At 46.5% G+C, this 14792-nt stretch overlaps 1 protein-coding gene across 1 annotated transcript; it reads right to left on the reverse strand.

The window, feature by feature from the left end:
• Window positions 1-225: 225 nt before the first annotated feature.
• LOC117061967 (intelectin-1a-like) lies at window positions 226-14311 on the reverse strand. The gene is made up of 8 exons (XM_033174982.1): window positions 14260-14311; window positions 12845-12917; window positions 10573-10728; window positions 8359-8606; window positions 7633-7791; window positions 3471-3591; window positions 2397-2500; window positions 226-478 (listed from the first exon to the last, which is right to left on the reverse strand). The coding sequence occupies exons 2-8, from the start codon at window positions 12903-12905 to the stop codon at window positions 326-328; spliced, it is 1002 nt and encodes a 333-aa protein (XP_033030873.1). The 5' UTR covers window positions 12906-12917; window positions 14260-14311; the 3' UTR covers window positions 226-325.
• Window positions 14312-14792: the final 481 nt, after the last annotated feature.

Consider the following 14792-nt stretch of genomic DNA (forward strand, 5'->3'; position numbering starts at 1 on the left):
CCACAGGAACTACCTCAATGCAGTGCTTTTACAATTTTATTGCCTTTGAAAGTTTCTTGAAAGTTGGGGATTTGATTTGGTTTCATTTGTTAATAATTGGTTGGTCTTTTATTGAAAATGAATAAAAATTATTTTAAAAGGTGGGGGGGGCTGTTGTTGGACTGCAGCAGCTCCCAGCATTCCTGATCACCGGCCATGCTGGTCAACAGCTCTCAGAAGGCTCCAGGTTCTTCCCCAACCCTGCTGTATCCCCAAATAGAAGTTTCTCGTCTTCAGAATTGTGGCTCGGATGCATCTGTTTCTGCAGCATCGGCCTCTGCTGGAATCAGCGGTAAAAGATCAGCACGGAAGACTCCGTTATCTCTTTGGAAGCGCTCCAGCCTTTGTGAGTTCCATATCCGTCCCAGTCGAAGCTGGCAAAGTCGCCGCACTGACGAGGGCTGGCTTCTGCGAAGAACCCTCCTCCCCCAATGCAATGCTAGGAAAGGGAAGAAAGAACAACAATGGGAGAGAGGTGGGACAAATTGGGAGGGGATGCAAGCACTACGGAGAGGGTGGGGTTGCAATTTCAAAATGCGCTTGATGGATTGCAGAGCTCGGGAGCAAAGGAGAAAAAGAAACTCGGGGGGGGGGGTTGGAAACTAAAAAATACACCTAGTCTTGTGAACTCTGCTGAGAGATGGACTTAGGGATCAGAGTGCGATCAGGCCACTGTCAGCCAGCCAGCAATGGGATATTGCCCAAGGTGGTGGCATTTTTGAGCTGCATTACTAAATGCACTGACCACTCAGTCTTTTGGTCACCCCCAGTTTGTTTATAACAAGGAAGGTGTTATGAGAATGATAAGGTCTAGGAGCTTTCCAAAACTTGAAGCGTGGGGAGTCCCCATAATAAATTATAATTTGTCAGAATATTTGGATTATACGATTTGTATATGTATAATTTGATATATTTAATATGATTTGATTGAATTGTTAATTTGGAAACTTTAATAACAATGATTTATATAAAAAAAGAGAATGATAAGGTCTAAGATATAAAATAAGTGTTCATAAATGTACCAGGCAAACACATACATAAATAAATATATAAGCCACATGTCTGAAATAGTACAGGAAAACAGTCCTAAAGCCATTTTGACTCTTTCAGTGACCTCAAATACCGTATTTTTCGCTCCATAGGGCACACCAGCTCCAGGGACCACCATTCGCTCCATAAGATGCACAGATATTTCCCCTTACTTTTTAGGAGGAAAAAAGTGCATCTTATGGAGCGAAAAATACGGTATTCCTCTGCAGTTTGGATGGAAATGGAGAAAGCCTCTCCATTGTCTCTGTGCTCACAAATCCTGCCTTAAGGGCACATTTGGGCATGAATAGGGTGAGCCTGTGACCTGGAATCAGGAATTGCAGTAAGTATTTATCATCACAAAAGATGATGTCCAGCTAAACCCAGGTTTCCTGCCAGACAGGATTCTGCTGTAGGCCGCCCCTTCTGTGATGTATGCATGATGTATTGCAGGGTGGTCTGGATCTAAAAAGGTAAAGGACCCCTGACAGTTAAGTCCAGTCGGGAACGACTCTGGGGTTGCGGCGCTCATCTAACTTTAAAGGCCGAGGGTGCCGACGTTTGTCCGCAGACAGTTTTCCCGGGTCATGTGGCCAGCATGACTAAGCCGCTTCTGGCAAAACCAGAGCAGCGAACAGAAATGCTGTTTACCCTCCCACCGGAGCGGTACCTATTTATCTACTTGCACTTTGACGTGCTTTCGAACTGCTAGGTTGGCAGGAGCAACGGGAGCTCTCCCCATCACAGGTATTCGAACCGCCGACCTTCCGATCAGCAAGCCAAGAGGCTCAGTGCTTTAGACCACAGCGCCACCCGCGTTTTGATCTACAGGGTGGCAGTTTCAAAAGTCTATACTGTATAAGGGCTTGCACACCATTGTTCTGTGTTCCTCCTCCCTCCTGCAAGTGGTGAGTGAGCACCCTGTTGCAACAGCTTAATAAAGATCAGGCTTACTAGCAGTTTTGCTTCTCAATATTATCTGGTTGGCCTCTTGTTATTTTCTCCTACTGATAGAGAACCTACATAAGGACTCTATATGGGCTCTTGGGTACCCCATAAGGGGAAAGGAGCAATTTTTTTTTCTTATAACAGAAGGCAAGCAAGAGTTGAGGGTTTCGTGGAAGAGGAGGGCCCCAGCTGGCAAAAGGAACTTCAGAAGATACAGGAAAGGCCAGAGAACCTGCAGCATCCTAAATTAAAAGTGGAGGACATGCAGAGACTACTCAAATCCTTTAAAAGTGGCTGTTGGGAGGGGAAACTGGGAGAAGCCAAGAAGAGACGAGAGGAGGGCACCTCGCTGTGGATTCAAGGCTGGTGAGGAGACTCACGTGTTCTGTGTTGCATCCTGTGACTTTAACTCCGGCACACAGAGCCATGGCAGCTTTCTCGTGATTAAACACCCGGAACTGCACAAAGCCAGCGACAAATTCCTCTGAGAAAAAGAAAGAGGAAATAGCAGGAGTGTCTTTAGTCCCTCTGGTGGGAGACCTTGGCCAGCAGCTGGGCGTAAGGACATCAGAAAAGCCTGCTGGGTCAAGCCAGTAGCCCACCTAGTCCAGCATCCTGTTCTCACAGCATGGCCCAACCAGATGCCCCTTCTGGGAAGTCCAAAAGCAGGACCAAGAGCAGAAGAGCCCCTCTCTCCTCCTGTGGTTTCCAAGAACTGGTATTTAGAAGCATTACTGCCTCTGGGCATGGAGACACAGGAGAGCCATCATGGCTAGTAAGGACATCAGTATGCTAGTATTACTACGATTAAAATCTGTATACCGCCCTTCATCTGCAGTTCTCAGGGACAATATGAAGGCACAAAACACATGATAGAAACAAGAACAAAACCACAAACCAATACCCCCCCAATGAATTTGTCTTAACCTCCTTTAAAGCCATCCAAGTTAGAGCAAGTTCTATAATTAGCTATGTACTTCCTAAAGAAGTCCTCTCTTTATTTTATTTTTTGGACTGTCCTGAATCTTTCAACATTCAGCTTCATGGGATGTGCATGAGTTCTAGTGTTAAACAAGAGAGGGACAAAAACTTCTCTATTTGCTTTCTCCACCCCACACATAATTGCGTAACTTGAGCCTCAGTCGCACTGCCACAACCTAAATTAAACGCTTGTTGCAAAGATACATGATTCGCTATTTATTTTTTTAAAAAAATAAGCCAGGTAAGGTGAGCTTGCGGGGGAACCCAGTTCTTCAATAAACCCAGTTCTTCAATAAATGTGTCTCAGTCCTTCCAACAAAGCATCTTGGTCAATAGTTAGGCAGGCTGTCAAGTTAGGCACCTGAGTGAGTTCAGCAACAGGTTGACAAGACTTCGCCAGAGACCTCAACAGGCCCCCCCCCCTTTTCTTATTTGTGCTCAGCCGCAGTCTGGCCAAAGGAAGCAAGACTTACTTTGCCCGTTTGGAGAATAGTAGTCTGAGGTCTTCTGGGCACTCCCTGCATCATAGGTGACGGGGACTGCAGGGCCGTTGTTGGTCTGGCAGGTGCCGATGCCGTAGGTCACTGGGTATTTCTGAAAAGAGAAGCAGGCAGGGATCTGAGGCTCCCTTTGGGCTTGTGGCGTTCCTCATGCTCAGCCAGAAAAGATGTGTAAAGGGAGGAAGGGAGACCCAGAACATCTAATTACTCTCAGCACAGGACCGTGACACAGGCCAAGGGTATGGGAAGGTCAGTCACAAAGCAAGAAGACCGCGGGTGAATTGGGCCCCTTCTAGGGTGGAGCTACTCCTGCTTTTTCTGCCTCCTCTGCCTCAGGTAAAGGTAAAGGTAAAGGGACCCCTGACCTGTCCGACTCTAGGGCTGTGGCGCTCATCTCATGTTACTGGCCAAGGGAGCCAGCGTACAGCTTCCGGGTCAAGTGGCCAGCATGACTAAGCCGCTTCTGGCGAACCAGAGCAGCGCACGGAAACGCCATTCACCTTCCCGCCGGAGCGGTACCTTTTTATCTACTTGCACTTTTGACGTCCTTTCAAACTGCTAGGTTGGCAGGAGCAGGGACCGAGCAACAGGAGCTCACCCCGTCATGGGGATTCGAACCACCGACCTTCTGATCAGCAAGCCCTAGGCTCAGTGGTTTAACCCAGTGTTTTTCAACCTTTTTTGGGCAAGGGCACACTTGTTTTATGAAAAAAATCACGAGGCACACCACCATTAGAAAATGTTACAAATTTTAACTCTGTGCCTATATTGACTATATATAAAGTAATTCTCTTGAATAGGAATCAAATAAACACAATTTTTCCCACGGCACACCAGGCAACATCTCGCGGCACACTAGTGTGCCGCGGAACAGTGGTTGAAAAACACTGGTTTAACCCACAGCGCCACCCGCGTCCCAGCCTCAGAGAGACCCCCAAATCTCCCACCCAGGCTCATCCCAGACTCGGATGAAAACAGGGACATCCTATTACATATCCTCCAACATTTCTCCAATGAAAATAGGAACGTCCTAAGGAAAAGTAAGAACATTTCAGGACCAAATCAGAAACTGGGATGGCTTCTGTAAATCCGGGACTGTCTCTGGAAAATGGAGACACTTGTAGGGACTGTGAGATGCCAGTATGCAACCAGGGGGTGCCTTCCTACCCTGCTTGTGGGCTTGCTAGAGGCCTCAGGACACTGGCCCAGATGGGGCCCTGATCTGGGGTCTCCACCTGTTATAAAAATTCTGTAACTGGGTCCGTCTCCAGAAGGGAGTCTGTAACCCCGGGAAGAGCGCTATAATTTAAGAGCCCCTTCCCGACAACGCAGCACAAAGACAAAGACAATACCGAGTCTCCCAAAGCAAGGCAGATGCCCTTGTTTATTAGGAACTGTTGCAACAGGGTGTCTTGCAAGCTAAAGACCTAGAATGGAGTGCAAGCTCCTACATAGACTTTTGAAATTGCCCCCCTCCAGCTCAAGACCACCCCTCCATACATCATGGACACATCATGAAAGGGGAGGTCTGGTGGCAGTAATCTGAGCATCCTGGACCCTGCCCCCTGCCTCCTCTTGCCGTCCACAAAACCCATCAAGTGAAAACAAAGGAGATATTTACATTTCCCTGCTTCCCAGCAAAGTTTGTTGTTGTTCAGTCGTTCAGTCGTGTCCGACTCTGGACCAGAGCACGCCAGGCACCCCTATCCTCCACTGCCTCCTGCAGTTTGGCCAAACTCATGCCAGTCGCTTCGAGAACACTGTCCAACCATCTCATCCTCTGTCGTCCCCTTCTCCTTGTGCCCTCCATCTTTCCCAACATTAGGGTCTTTTCTAGGGAGTCTTCTCTTCTCATGAGGTGGCCAAAGTACTGGAGCCTCAACTTCAGGATCTGTCCTTCTAGTGAGCATTCAGGGCTGATTTCTTTGAGAATGGATAGGTTTGATCTTCTTGCAGTCCATGGGACTCTCAAGAGTCTCCTCCAGCACCATAATTCAAAAGCATCAATTTTTTGGCAATCCGCCTTCTTTATGGTCCAGCTCTCACTTCCATACATTACTACTGGGAAAACCATAGCTTTAACTATACGGACCTTTGTCGGCAAGGTGATGTCTCTGCTTTTTAAGATGCTGTCTAGGTTTGTCATTGCTTTCCTCCCAAGAAGCAGGCGTCTTTTAATTTCGTGACTGCTGTCACCATCTGCAGTGATTATGGAGCCCAAGAAAGTAAAATCTCTCACTGCCTCCATTTCTTCCCCTTCTATTTGCCAGGAGGTGATGGGACCAGTGGCCATGATCTTAGTTTTTTTGATGTTGAGCTTCAGACCATATTTTGCGCCCTCCTCTTTCACCCTCATTAAAAGGTTCTTTAATTCCTCCTCACTTTCTGCCATCAAGGTTGTGTCATCAGCATATCTGAGGTTGTTGATATTTCTTCCGGCAATCTTAATTCTGGTTTGGGATTCATCCAGTCCAGCCTTTCGCATGATGAATTCTGCATATAAGTTAAATAAGCAGGGAGACAATATACAGCCTTGTCGTACTCCTTTTCCAATTTTGAACCAATCAGTTGTTCCATATCCAGTTCTAACTGTAGCTTCGTCCCACATAGAGTTTTCTCAGGAGACAAATGAGGTGATCCAGCACTCCCATTTCTTTAAGAACTTGCCATAGTTTGCTGTGGTCGACACAGTCAAATGCTTTTGCGTAGTCAATGAAGCAGAAGTAGATGTTTTTCTGGAACTCTCTAGCTTCCTCCATAATCCAGCGCATGTTTGCAATTTGGTCTCTGGTTCCTCTGCCCCTTCGAGATCCAGCTTGCATTTCTGGGAGTTCTCGGTCCACATACTGCTTAAGCCTGCCTTGTAGAATTTTAAGCATAACCTTGCTAGCGTGTGAAATGAGTGCAATTGTGCGGTAGTTGGAGCATTCTTTGGCACTGCCCTTCTTTGGGATTGGGATGTAGACTGATCTTCTCCAGTCCTCTGGCCACTGCTGAGTTTTCCAAACTTGTTGGCATATTGAGTGTAGCACCTTAACAGCATCATCCTTTAAAATTTTAAATAATTCAGCTGGAATATCATCACTTCCACTGGCCTTGTTATTAGCAGTGCTTTCTAAGGCCCATTTGACTTCACTCTCCAGGATGTCTGGCTCAAGGTCAGCAACCACACTACCTAGGGTGTCCATATCTTTCTGGTATAATTCCTATGTGTATTCTTGCCACCTCTTCTTGATGTCTTCTGCTTCTGTTAGGTCCTTCCCACTTTTGTCCTTTATTATGGTAATCTTTGGATGAAATGTTCCTTTCATACCTCCAATTTTCTTGAACAGATCTCTGGTTTTTCCCATTCTGTTGTTTTCCTCTATTTCATTGCATTGCTCGTTTAAAAAGGCCCTCTTGTCTCTCCTTGCTATTTTTTGAAAATCTGCATTCAGTTTCCTGTATCTTTCATGATCTCCCTCGCATTTTGCTTGCCTTCTCTCCCCCGCTATTTGTAAGGCCTCATTGGACAGCCACTTTGCTTTATTGCATTTCCTTTTCATTGGGATGGTTTTCGTTGCTGCCTCCTGTATAATGTTACGAGCCTCCATCCATAGTTATTCAGGCACTCTATCCACCAAATCTAAATCCTTAAACCTGTTCTTCACTTCCACTGTGTATTCCTAAGGGATTTGATTTAGATTGTATCTTACTGGCCCAGTGGTTTTTCCTACTTTCTTCAGTTTAAGCTGGAATTTTGCCATAAGAAGCTGATGGTCTGAGCCACAGTCAGCTCCAGGTCTTGTTTTTGCTGACTGTATAGAGCTTCTCCATCTTTGGCTGCAGAGAATATAATCAATCTGATTTCAATGCTGCCCATCTGGTGATGTCCATGTGTAGAGTCGTCTCTTGTGTTGTTGGAAAAGAGTGTTTGTGATGACCAGCTTGTTCTCTTGACAGAACTCTATTAGAGGGACGCTCCTGCCTAAAATCCTGGAGAGCCATTGCTGTCTGTCAGTGTAGATGGTTCTGAGGGAGCTTCCTGTGTTCCCATTACAGTACTAAAAAGGGGGGGGTTCTCCTGCCCCACTCAACCACCCAAATCCCAAATACTGGGTCAGCCAGCAGAAATGCTAAGTCACCACTTGCTTACCTGGTAGAGACTGAGAAGGTTCCCTCCAAGCTCAGACAAGAACCCGGTTTCAGTGCGGTATCTCAGGAGTGAAGACTCGCGCCATTTCTTCATGGGGGTGTTGTTGGGGACGTGCCATATGGCCATGTCTGCTGCTTTAATGTCATAATAGCCAGGATTCTGGAAAGAAAGAGAATCAGGGGTGTTAGAGGGGGAGAAGGGTTTGGTTTTTAAATTTGGGGGGTGGGTCTTTTACAGTAACTGTCGAGGAGGAGCCATTTCCTCTGTAATTTCCCCCTTGCAAGTTCCACTGATTATATTTGTGGCTTGAAAAGGCAGTCTATTTTTGTCCCTGCTTTTGCCTTTTAGGGGGGGGTGTCTTTGAAACATTTCCCAATGTACCTTCAGTTGGCAGAATTGCCATTCTCACGCTGGTGCCACATAAGACGCGCATTTGTAAGAGCTCAGCCATTTAATATGGCGAAACTTTGGAACTCCCTGCCTCTTGATATCAGCCGATGCTGTCACTGTACCTTTCCTCAGAGCCTCCAGTTTAGACAAACCTCCCCAGATGTTTAGAAAGTTGACTCGAATTTTAATTTGTTTCCATCTCTTGGTATTTTAACTTGTCGCATGCTTTACATTATTGCTGGGGCCAAGCTCCGCTGAACTCAGTAGCAGTAGACTTCTGAATAGGCAGACAAAGGGCATCGTTTGCCTGTTGCGCCACTACAAAGACAATCTCACCTTGTAGTCATCACTGGTTGAGGCTATAGCTGACCCAAAGGTGGAGTTCTTGGACCAGTTTCCATCTCCTGTAGGGTAGTTGGCATCATTGCCTTGCTGGCTGGACCAGCGGTCCCCCACGGTGCATTTCCCATACATGTTGTTTTCGTGGACGCTGGCCACCAGAGTCCAGCCCCCTCCGTTGGTGGTCATGTCACAGAAGGTCTGGTAGATCTCTCCGTCCTCCGTGGCCAGGAAATACAACCCATCTGCTCAAAAGACAGGATCAAGACAGGATTTTTTCCCCTTAATATAATGTTTATTAAATTTTATTTTTTCCTTTATAACAACTAAATAAAATTCCTTCATCACATATATCTTTGCTCAAAATGAGCTTTGACTTCCTCCCATCCCCCTCCCTGACTTCCGTATGTTATCACTTTTATCTTTGCATTTCTAAATCATCACCCTATTTACCTTATCTCCATACTTAAAAGACTTACTTCTAATATTTATAAAAAGGTATTACCCCCTGAAATCGGCCCCTGTTCCAGTCGGATTTGCTCAGCCATCTCAAACCATCCTTCCAACACATCTTCCAGCTCTTTGCAAAAGTCTGTTTCCATTGAATAAAACTTTCGAAAAGCCTCCTCTGTGGAAAACAAATTCTTTCCATTTATAATCCCACTCAAGGCTCTTAGTTTTCGATCAAGCAGTTCCAATTGAAAGACAGTAAACTTTTCCTCATCCTCCCAGTCCTTCAGTGCAAGCACAAAGTCCAACATCTTCGGGGGGAGGTGGGTATCAAGTTACGTTTCCTGTCTTTTCCTTCCTTTGTCTCAATTTTTTCCTACGCAAGTCCAAGTCGCCGCCATTTCTTCCGATGCCGGAGTATAAAGACCAAAACTTCAAATGGAGATATTTTTTCCTCAGTTAACCCCCAAAAGGAGATCTCAACAGACTCAACTTTCAAATTCCAAATACTTTCAATTGATTGTTGTAGCAGCAGTCACTTAAAGAGTTAATTTCTTTCACCACCCGAAGGGAGAGAGGCGGGCTGCCTTTCTTCTTAATCCCAGAGCTTTCCCGGAATACAAAGAGTCAGTCAATTACTCACAGCTTCTGGTTTCTTAGCAACTCCTTAATGACAGGTAGAACAGAGACGCTCATCACGGACTTTGCCGCCGCATGTAAACATCCCGGTTGGGGCATGTCCCCTAAAGCCCGGCTCCGTAGTCCCTTCACCCCCACTCCCCCTTTACAGGGGGCGCGGGGGAAGGGTTCGGAGCACAACGGGCACAGACGGGGAGCCCAGGGCACGGGACGCTCTTCCCGCGCCCCAACCGGAGCCCCGCTATGCGGCTGCAGGGCTCCTAACCCCCGGGATGAACTGGGTGCTTCGCAGCCGAAGCAGCCCACGACCATCCATAGTGGCGCCAGCCGCCGGAAGTACAAAAGGTATTAAATCATAACCTAACAAAATATTTTAAATCAATCCTGCAAATGTTTTCAAATGTTTGCAATGTTCCTTCATATATTGTACAAATTTACTCCAGTCCTTTTCAAACAGTTCGTTGTGCTGGTTTCAGATTTTCCCCGTCAGATTTTTCTCGCCAGCTCGGCACATTCTCTTTGTCTGCCATTCTTCCAACGTTGGAAGTTCTTGCTGTTTCCATTTCTGGGCTAAAAGTATCCTTGCTGCCGTGGTAGCAATTTCTTCACCTATTATCCCTAATAAAAAAGCCTCTCTTTTTTTACTAAATGTATTTTTAAAAATCTTTTTCAGTTCATTATATAACATATCCCAGTAGACTTTAATCTTAGGACACGTCCACCACATATGAAAGAAATTCCCTTCCTTCTCATTACATTTCCAACATACCTTATCTTGAATTCTATACATTTTAGCAAGTTTAGTCAGCATCAAATACCACTTATACATCATCTTCATTAAATATTCTTTTAATGCCGCACATGCAGTGAATTTAATTGTTTTTGTCCATAAGCTTTCCCACATCTCTAATTCAATATTGTGACCAAAATCTTGCACCCATTTAATCATAGCTGTCTTAACTTCTTCAGGATCAAGACAGGGTCAAGCATTTGGGTGGCCTTAAGATGACTTGGCCACCTTTAGATCAGTGGACTACAATTCCCATCATCTCTGACCACAGGTCTTTGCTAGCTAGGGATGGTGGGAGTTGTAGTCCGTGGAACAGCTGCTTATTTCCTCACCTGTGCACCCTGACGAGGAGCTCTTGATTTCTTTGCAGCTCCTCGGAAGCTTGTGAGGACCACGTGGATTGCATGTGCTGCAGGATGACGCCTCTTCCCACTTCTGCAGCAGACCAAGGACATCTTGCTTCGCGGAGCTGAGGCAGCAGCTGCTATCTGCGTGCAAAACAACAGATGCGAAAAGGTTGAGTCACCCAGACAGAAAGAGAGGGAGTTGCCCAGGTTGGAAGACGGAAGCAGGATCCAGGATGATCTTGGCAGGACAGGGAACTGGGTCAGAACTAACAACTTGAATTTCAACAGAGACCAATGCACTTGGGTAGGCAGACTCAGAGGGACAAAAAAAAACAGGAAGAGTGACAACTTGGCTAGACAGCAGAACCTAGGAAAAGGCACCCAGGCTTTTAATGGATAAGCGAAACATGAGCCAGCAGTGTGGTATGGCAGCACAATGGGCCAATGCAATTCTAGGTTGCATCAAGAGAAGTGTAGTGTCCAGAACGTGAGAAGTAATGGTCAGTGCTTCCCCCCCCCCCTAGAAAAATAGGTGTCGGTACTCACCATTGGGTTCCATGATCACTGCAGATGGTGACAGCAGTCACAAAATTAAAAGACGCCTGCTTCTTGGGAGAAAAGCAATTACAAACCTAGACAGCATCTTAAAAAGCAGAGACATCACCTTGCTGACAAAGGTCCGTATAGTTAAAGCTATGGTTTCCCCAGTAGTAATGTGTGGAAGTGAGAGCTGGACCATAAAGAAGGCTGATCGCCGAAGAATTGATGCTTTTGAATTATGGTGCTGGAGGAGACTCTTGAGAGTCCCATGGACTGCAAGAAGATCAAACCTATCCATTCTTAAAGAAATCAGCCCTGAGTGCTCACTAGAAGGACAGATCCTGAAGCTGAGGCTCCAATACTTTGGCCACCTCATGAGAACACTCCTTAGAAAAGACCCTGATGTTGGGAAAGATGGAGGGCACAAGGAGAAGGGGACGACAGAGGATGAGATGGTTGGACAGTGTTCTCGAAGCTATCAACATGAGTCTGACCAAACTGCGGGAGGCAGTAGAAGACAGGAGTGCCTGGCGTGTTCTGGTCCATGGGGTCACGAAGAGTTGGACATGACTAAACGACAACAACACTCACCATGAAGTTGTTGCAGTAAGTGCCACATTTTTTAACAACAAAAAAGAGGTGCTGGTACTGTGTACCCTGGAGGACCCCTTTTAAAAAAAAACCCCAACACTTGTACTGCCCCATTCTACTTTGATCTGATTTCACCTGAATACTGTTTCCGGTTCTGGTTGTCAGGAAGGGATATGAACATACTGGAAATGGGGGCGGTCAAGGGCCTGGGGAGCCAATCCCATGAGAAAGGGTTTAAGAAGCTTTGTTCAATCTGGAGAAGAGACCAAAGGCTGAGACCACACCACCCCCAGCCCTCCTGACACTAGAACCCGGGGGACATCTAATGAAGTGGAATATTGGAAGAGCCAGGATGGAGAAACAAAAGGGCTTCTTCACGTAGCACATAGTTAAACTATGGAACTCCCTGCCGCAGGGGGCAGTGATGGCCACCAGCTTGGGTAGTTTTTAAAGAGGATTGGGCAAATTTATGCAGGAGGAGGAAGATGAGACAACTATCAATGGCTACTAACAGTTGCTGGAAGCCACAGGAGGGGAGAGGGCTCTTGCATTCGGATTCTGTTTGCCGGCTTCCCACAGGCAATTGTTTGGCCCCTGTGAGAACAGGATTCTGGACTAGACGGGTGGTTGGCTGACCCAGGAGGTGTTTGCTATGTTCTTAAGATACAATCACCACCTTCAAACATCTGAAGGGCCATCACAGAGAGCAGATCTGATTTATGTTCCTCCGGAGGGAAGGGCTGAAACCAGCAGTTTCGATTTACGAGAAATAGGATTTTGACTCAATAGCAGGGAGAACTTCCTGGTGGCACAAGGTGTTCAGCCGTGGAACACAGGGTCCTGGAAGGTGACAGACTCTTCAATCACTAGTGGCTTTTAAGCGGAGGCTGGATAGGTACTTATCACTGGGTGCTGCAGCCGTGCATCTCCTTCACCGGCAGGGGGCTCGGCTAGATGCCCTTTGGAGGTGCCCTTCCAACACAACGGTTCCTAGAGTTTGCCCTGAGATTTGCCAAATGTGTATGGAAAAGCCCCTTGCCCCCCCCCCAAAAGACCAAAGAAAAGCACAACATCCTGGCACAGTTTCTCTCCCCCCCCCTCGCCCTAGCCACCAGCATATACTTACCACACATGTCCCCCTTTGGGAGGTCAGCCAAGAGTAAAAGGAGGAGAGCAAATTGCTTCATGGTGGGCTCTTCCTGTGGGTGAAAATGAGAGGGCTAGTGAGTCAATGACAGGGGTGGCTCACCCATAGGAACTGGTAGGCCTTAATCAGTGCTTTTTTCCAAAAAAATGTTTAGGGGTACTCTCATTTTGACTCAAGAAGATCACCATTTTATAGTTCAAATCAGGAAAAAGAAATACAGTAAATGGACAAAAGTACAAAGATTCACACAAATGTTTAAGGAGAGGGGGCCCTTTGCCAGAGGCAAATGGGTGGAGACCCTCCTTCAGCTCCTCCTAGCTAGAAGGACAAAAGCCAGAGCTGAGAGTTGGCTGTGATGTGTGTTAAGAAGGCTGGGGAAAGTTGCTGGCTGGAAAAGGCAGAGAGAGAGAGATCACAATGTTTGATATCTGCTTGAATCCAGGCTGCAGCTATGGGAGAAACAAGCCCCTTCTGTGGTGCTGATGCTGTGAATCCCTCCATTGTAGGCTCAGGTTGTACATACACCATATATCCTAAAGACACCATAGTCTCTGCTGTGCCTCATTCCCTGGAACCCATGGGATCTTGCACCACTTAAAGGTTGGGGTATCATGTAATCAGGACTACTGATACCAACCTAGTAGTAGAATCATAGAATCATAGAATCATAGAGTTGGAAGAGACCACAAGGGCCATCCAGTCCAACCCCCTGCCAAGCAGGAAACACCATCAAAGCATTCCTGACAGATGGCTGTCAAGCCTCTGCTTAAAGACCTCCAAAGGAGGAGACTCCACCACGCTCCTTGGCAGCAAATTCCACTGTCGAACAGCTCTCACTGTCAGGAAGTTCTTCCTAATGTTTAGGTGGAATCTTCTTTCTTGTAGTTTGTATCCATTGCTCCGTGTCCGCTTCACTGGAGCAGCAGAAAACAACCTTTCTCCCTCCTCTATATGACATCCTTTTATACATTTGAACATGGCTATCATATCACCCCTTAACCTTCTCTTCTCCAGGCTAAACATACCCAGCTCCCTAAGCCGTTCCTCATAAGGCATCGTTTCCAGGCCTTTGACCATTTTGGTTGCCCTCTTCTAGTAGTAACAGCACACCCCACCAACCAGGACCACCACTGTTATTCTTGTTACCAGGAGTAGCCAGGAACATCACCCACCTGCAGCTGCTATTTGCGCCAATGCAAAGAGACCAATCACTGATACACCAACCCTCTTGTCTCCCTTTGGGTCTTCAAGTTTGTCCAAAACTGATATCAACACAACAACTGCTGAATCCTACTGCTTTACAGTGGTGGGTTCTCTGTGTTCAAAGGGAGTGTGACATGTTCCCTCCATATTCTATCACACTATTGTGCTTTGAAGGAAAGTTGCCGGCTCACCTGGTTAGGAGATGTCGACGTTCTGGTCTTCTGATGCAGAGAAGTCGCCTCTGTCCTCCCTTTTATTAGCAGCTTGCTGACAAAAGTCAACAGTCAGGGGGGTGATAGAAAGGAACTATCAGAATTCAGAACTGTTTGTACAAAGAGCAGGGTGTCGGCCGAGAGGCAGATAAAGGGTTTCATGGTTTCAGCAATGTTTCTGGGAAAAGAGTTTGTTTCCAGACATGGGGCATCCCCTGCAAGCCTGGCTTTCTAGTTGGGTGGGAAATCAAGACTTTTTTTGCAACAGAAGGTGCAGAACTGAAAGTTACTTGGATGCCTTGCATTCCAGAGTCGCATATCACCAGTGCTGTCAAGTATCCCGTTTTCCCCAGGATTCTCCCTTATTTCAAGCAGTTTCCTGCTGCTCTCCCTTATTTTTTATTTCCCTTAAATTTCCCGTTTTTAATGGAAGCAGCTCCTCCCCTGCTGGCCAGGGACTGGGTGGGAAGACCTTGCCTACTTGGAGAGAAAAGCCTCAGCCCTCAAAGCAA

Source organism: Lacerta agilis, chromosome 17, assembly GCF_009819535.1.
Source record: "Lacerta agilis isolate rLacAgi1 chromosome 17, rLacAgi1.pri, whole genome shotgun sequence".
NCBI classification, from domain to species: Eukaryota; Metazoa; Chordata; class Lepidosauria; order Squamata; family Lacertidae; genus Lacerta; species Lacerta agilis.

Excerpts from the sequence above, each read along its gene's own strand:
- LOC117061967 (XM_033174982.1), bottom strand. The coding sequence starts at position 12,905 with ATGAAGCAATTTGCTCTCCTCCTTTTACTCTTGGCTGACCTCCCAAAG. Across the intron at positions 10,729-12,844 it reads CCCAAAGGGGGACATGTGTG|ATAGCAGCTGCTGCCTCAGC; the intron begins GTAAGTATATGC and ends TTTTGCACGCAG. Across the intron at positions 479-2,396 it reads CAGGATGCAACACAGAACAC|CATTGCATTGGGGGAGGAGG; the intron begins GTGAGTCTCCTC and ends TCCCTTTCCTAG.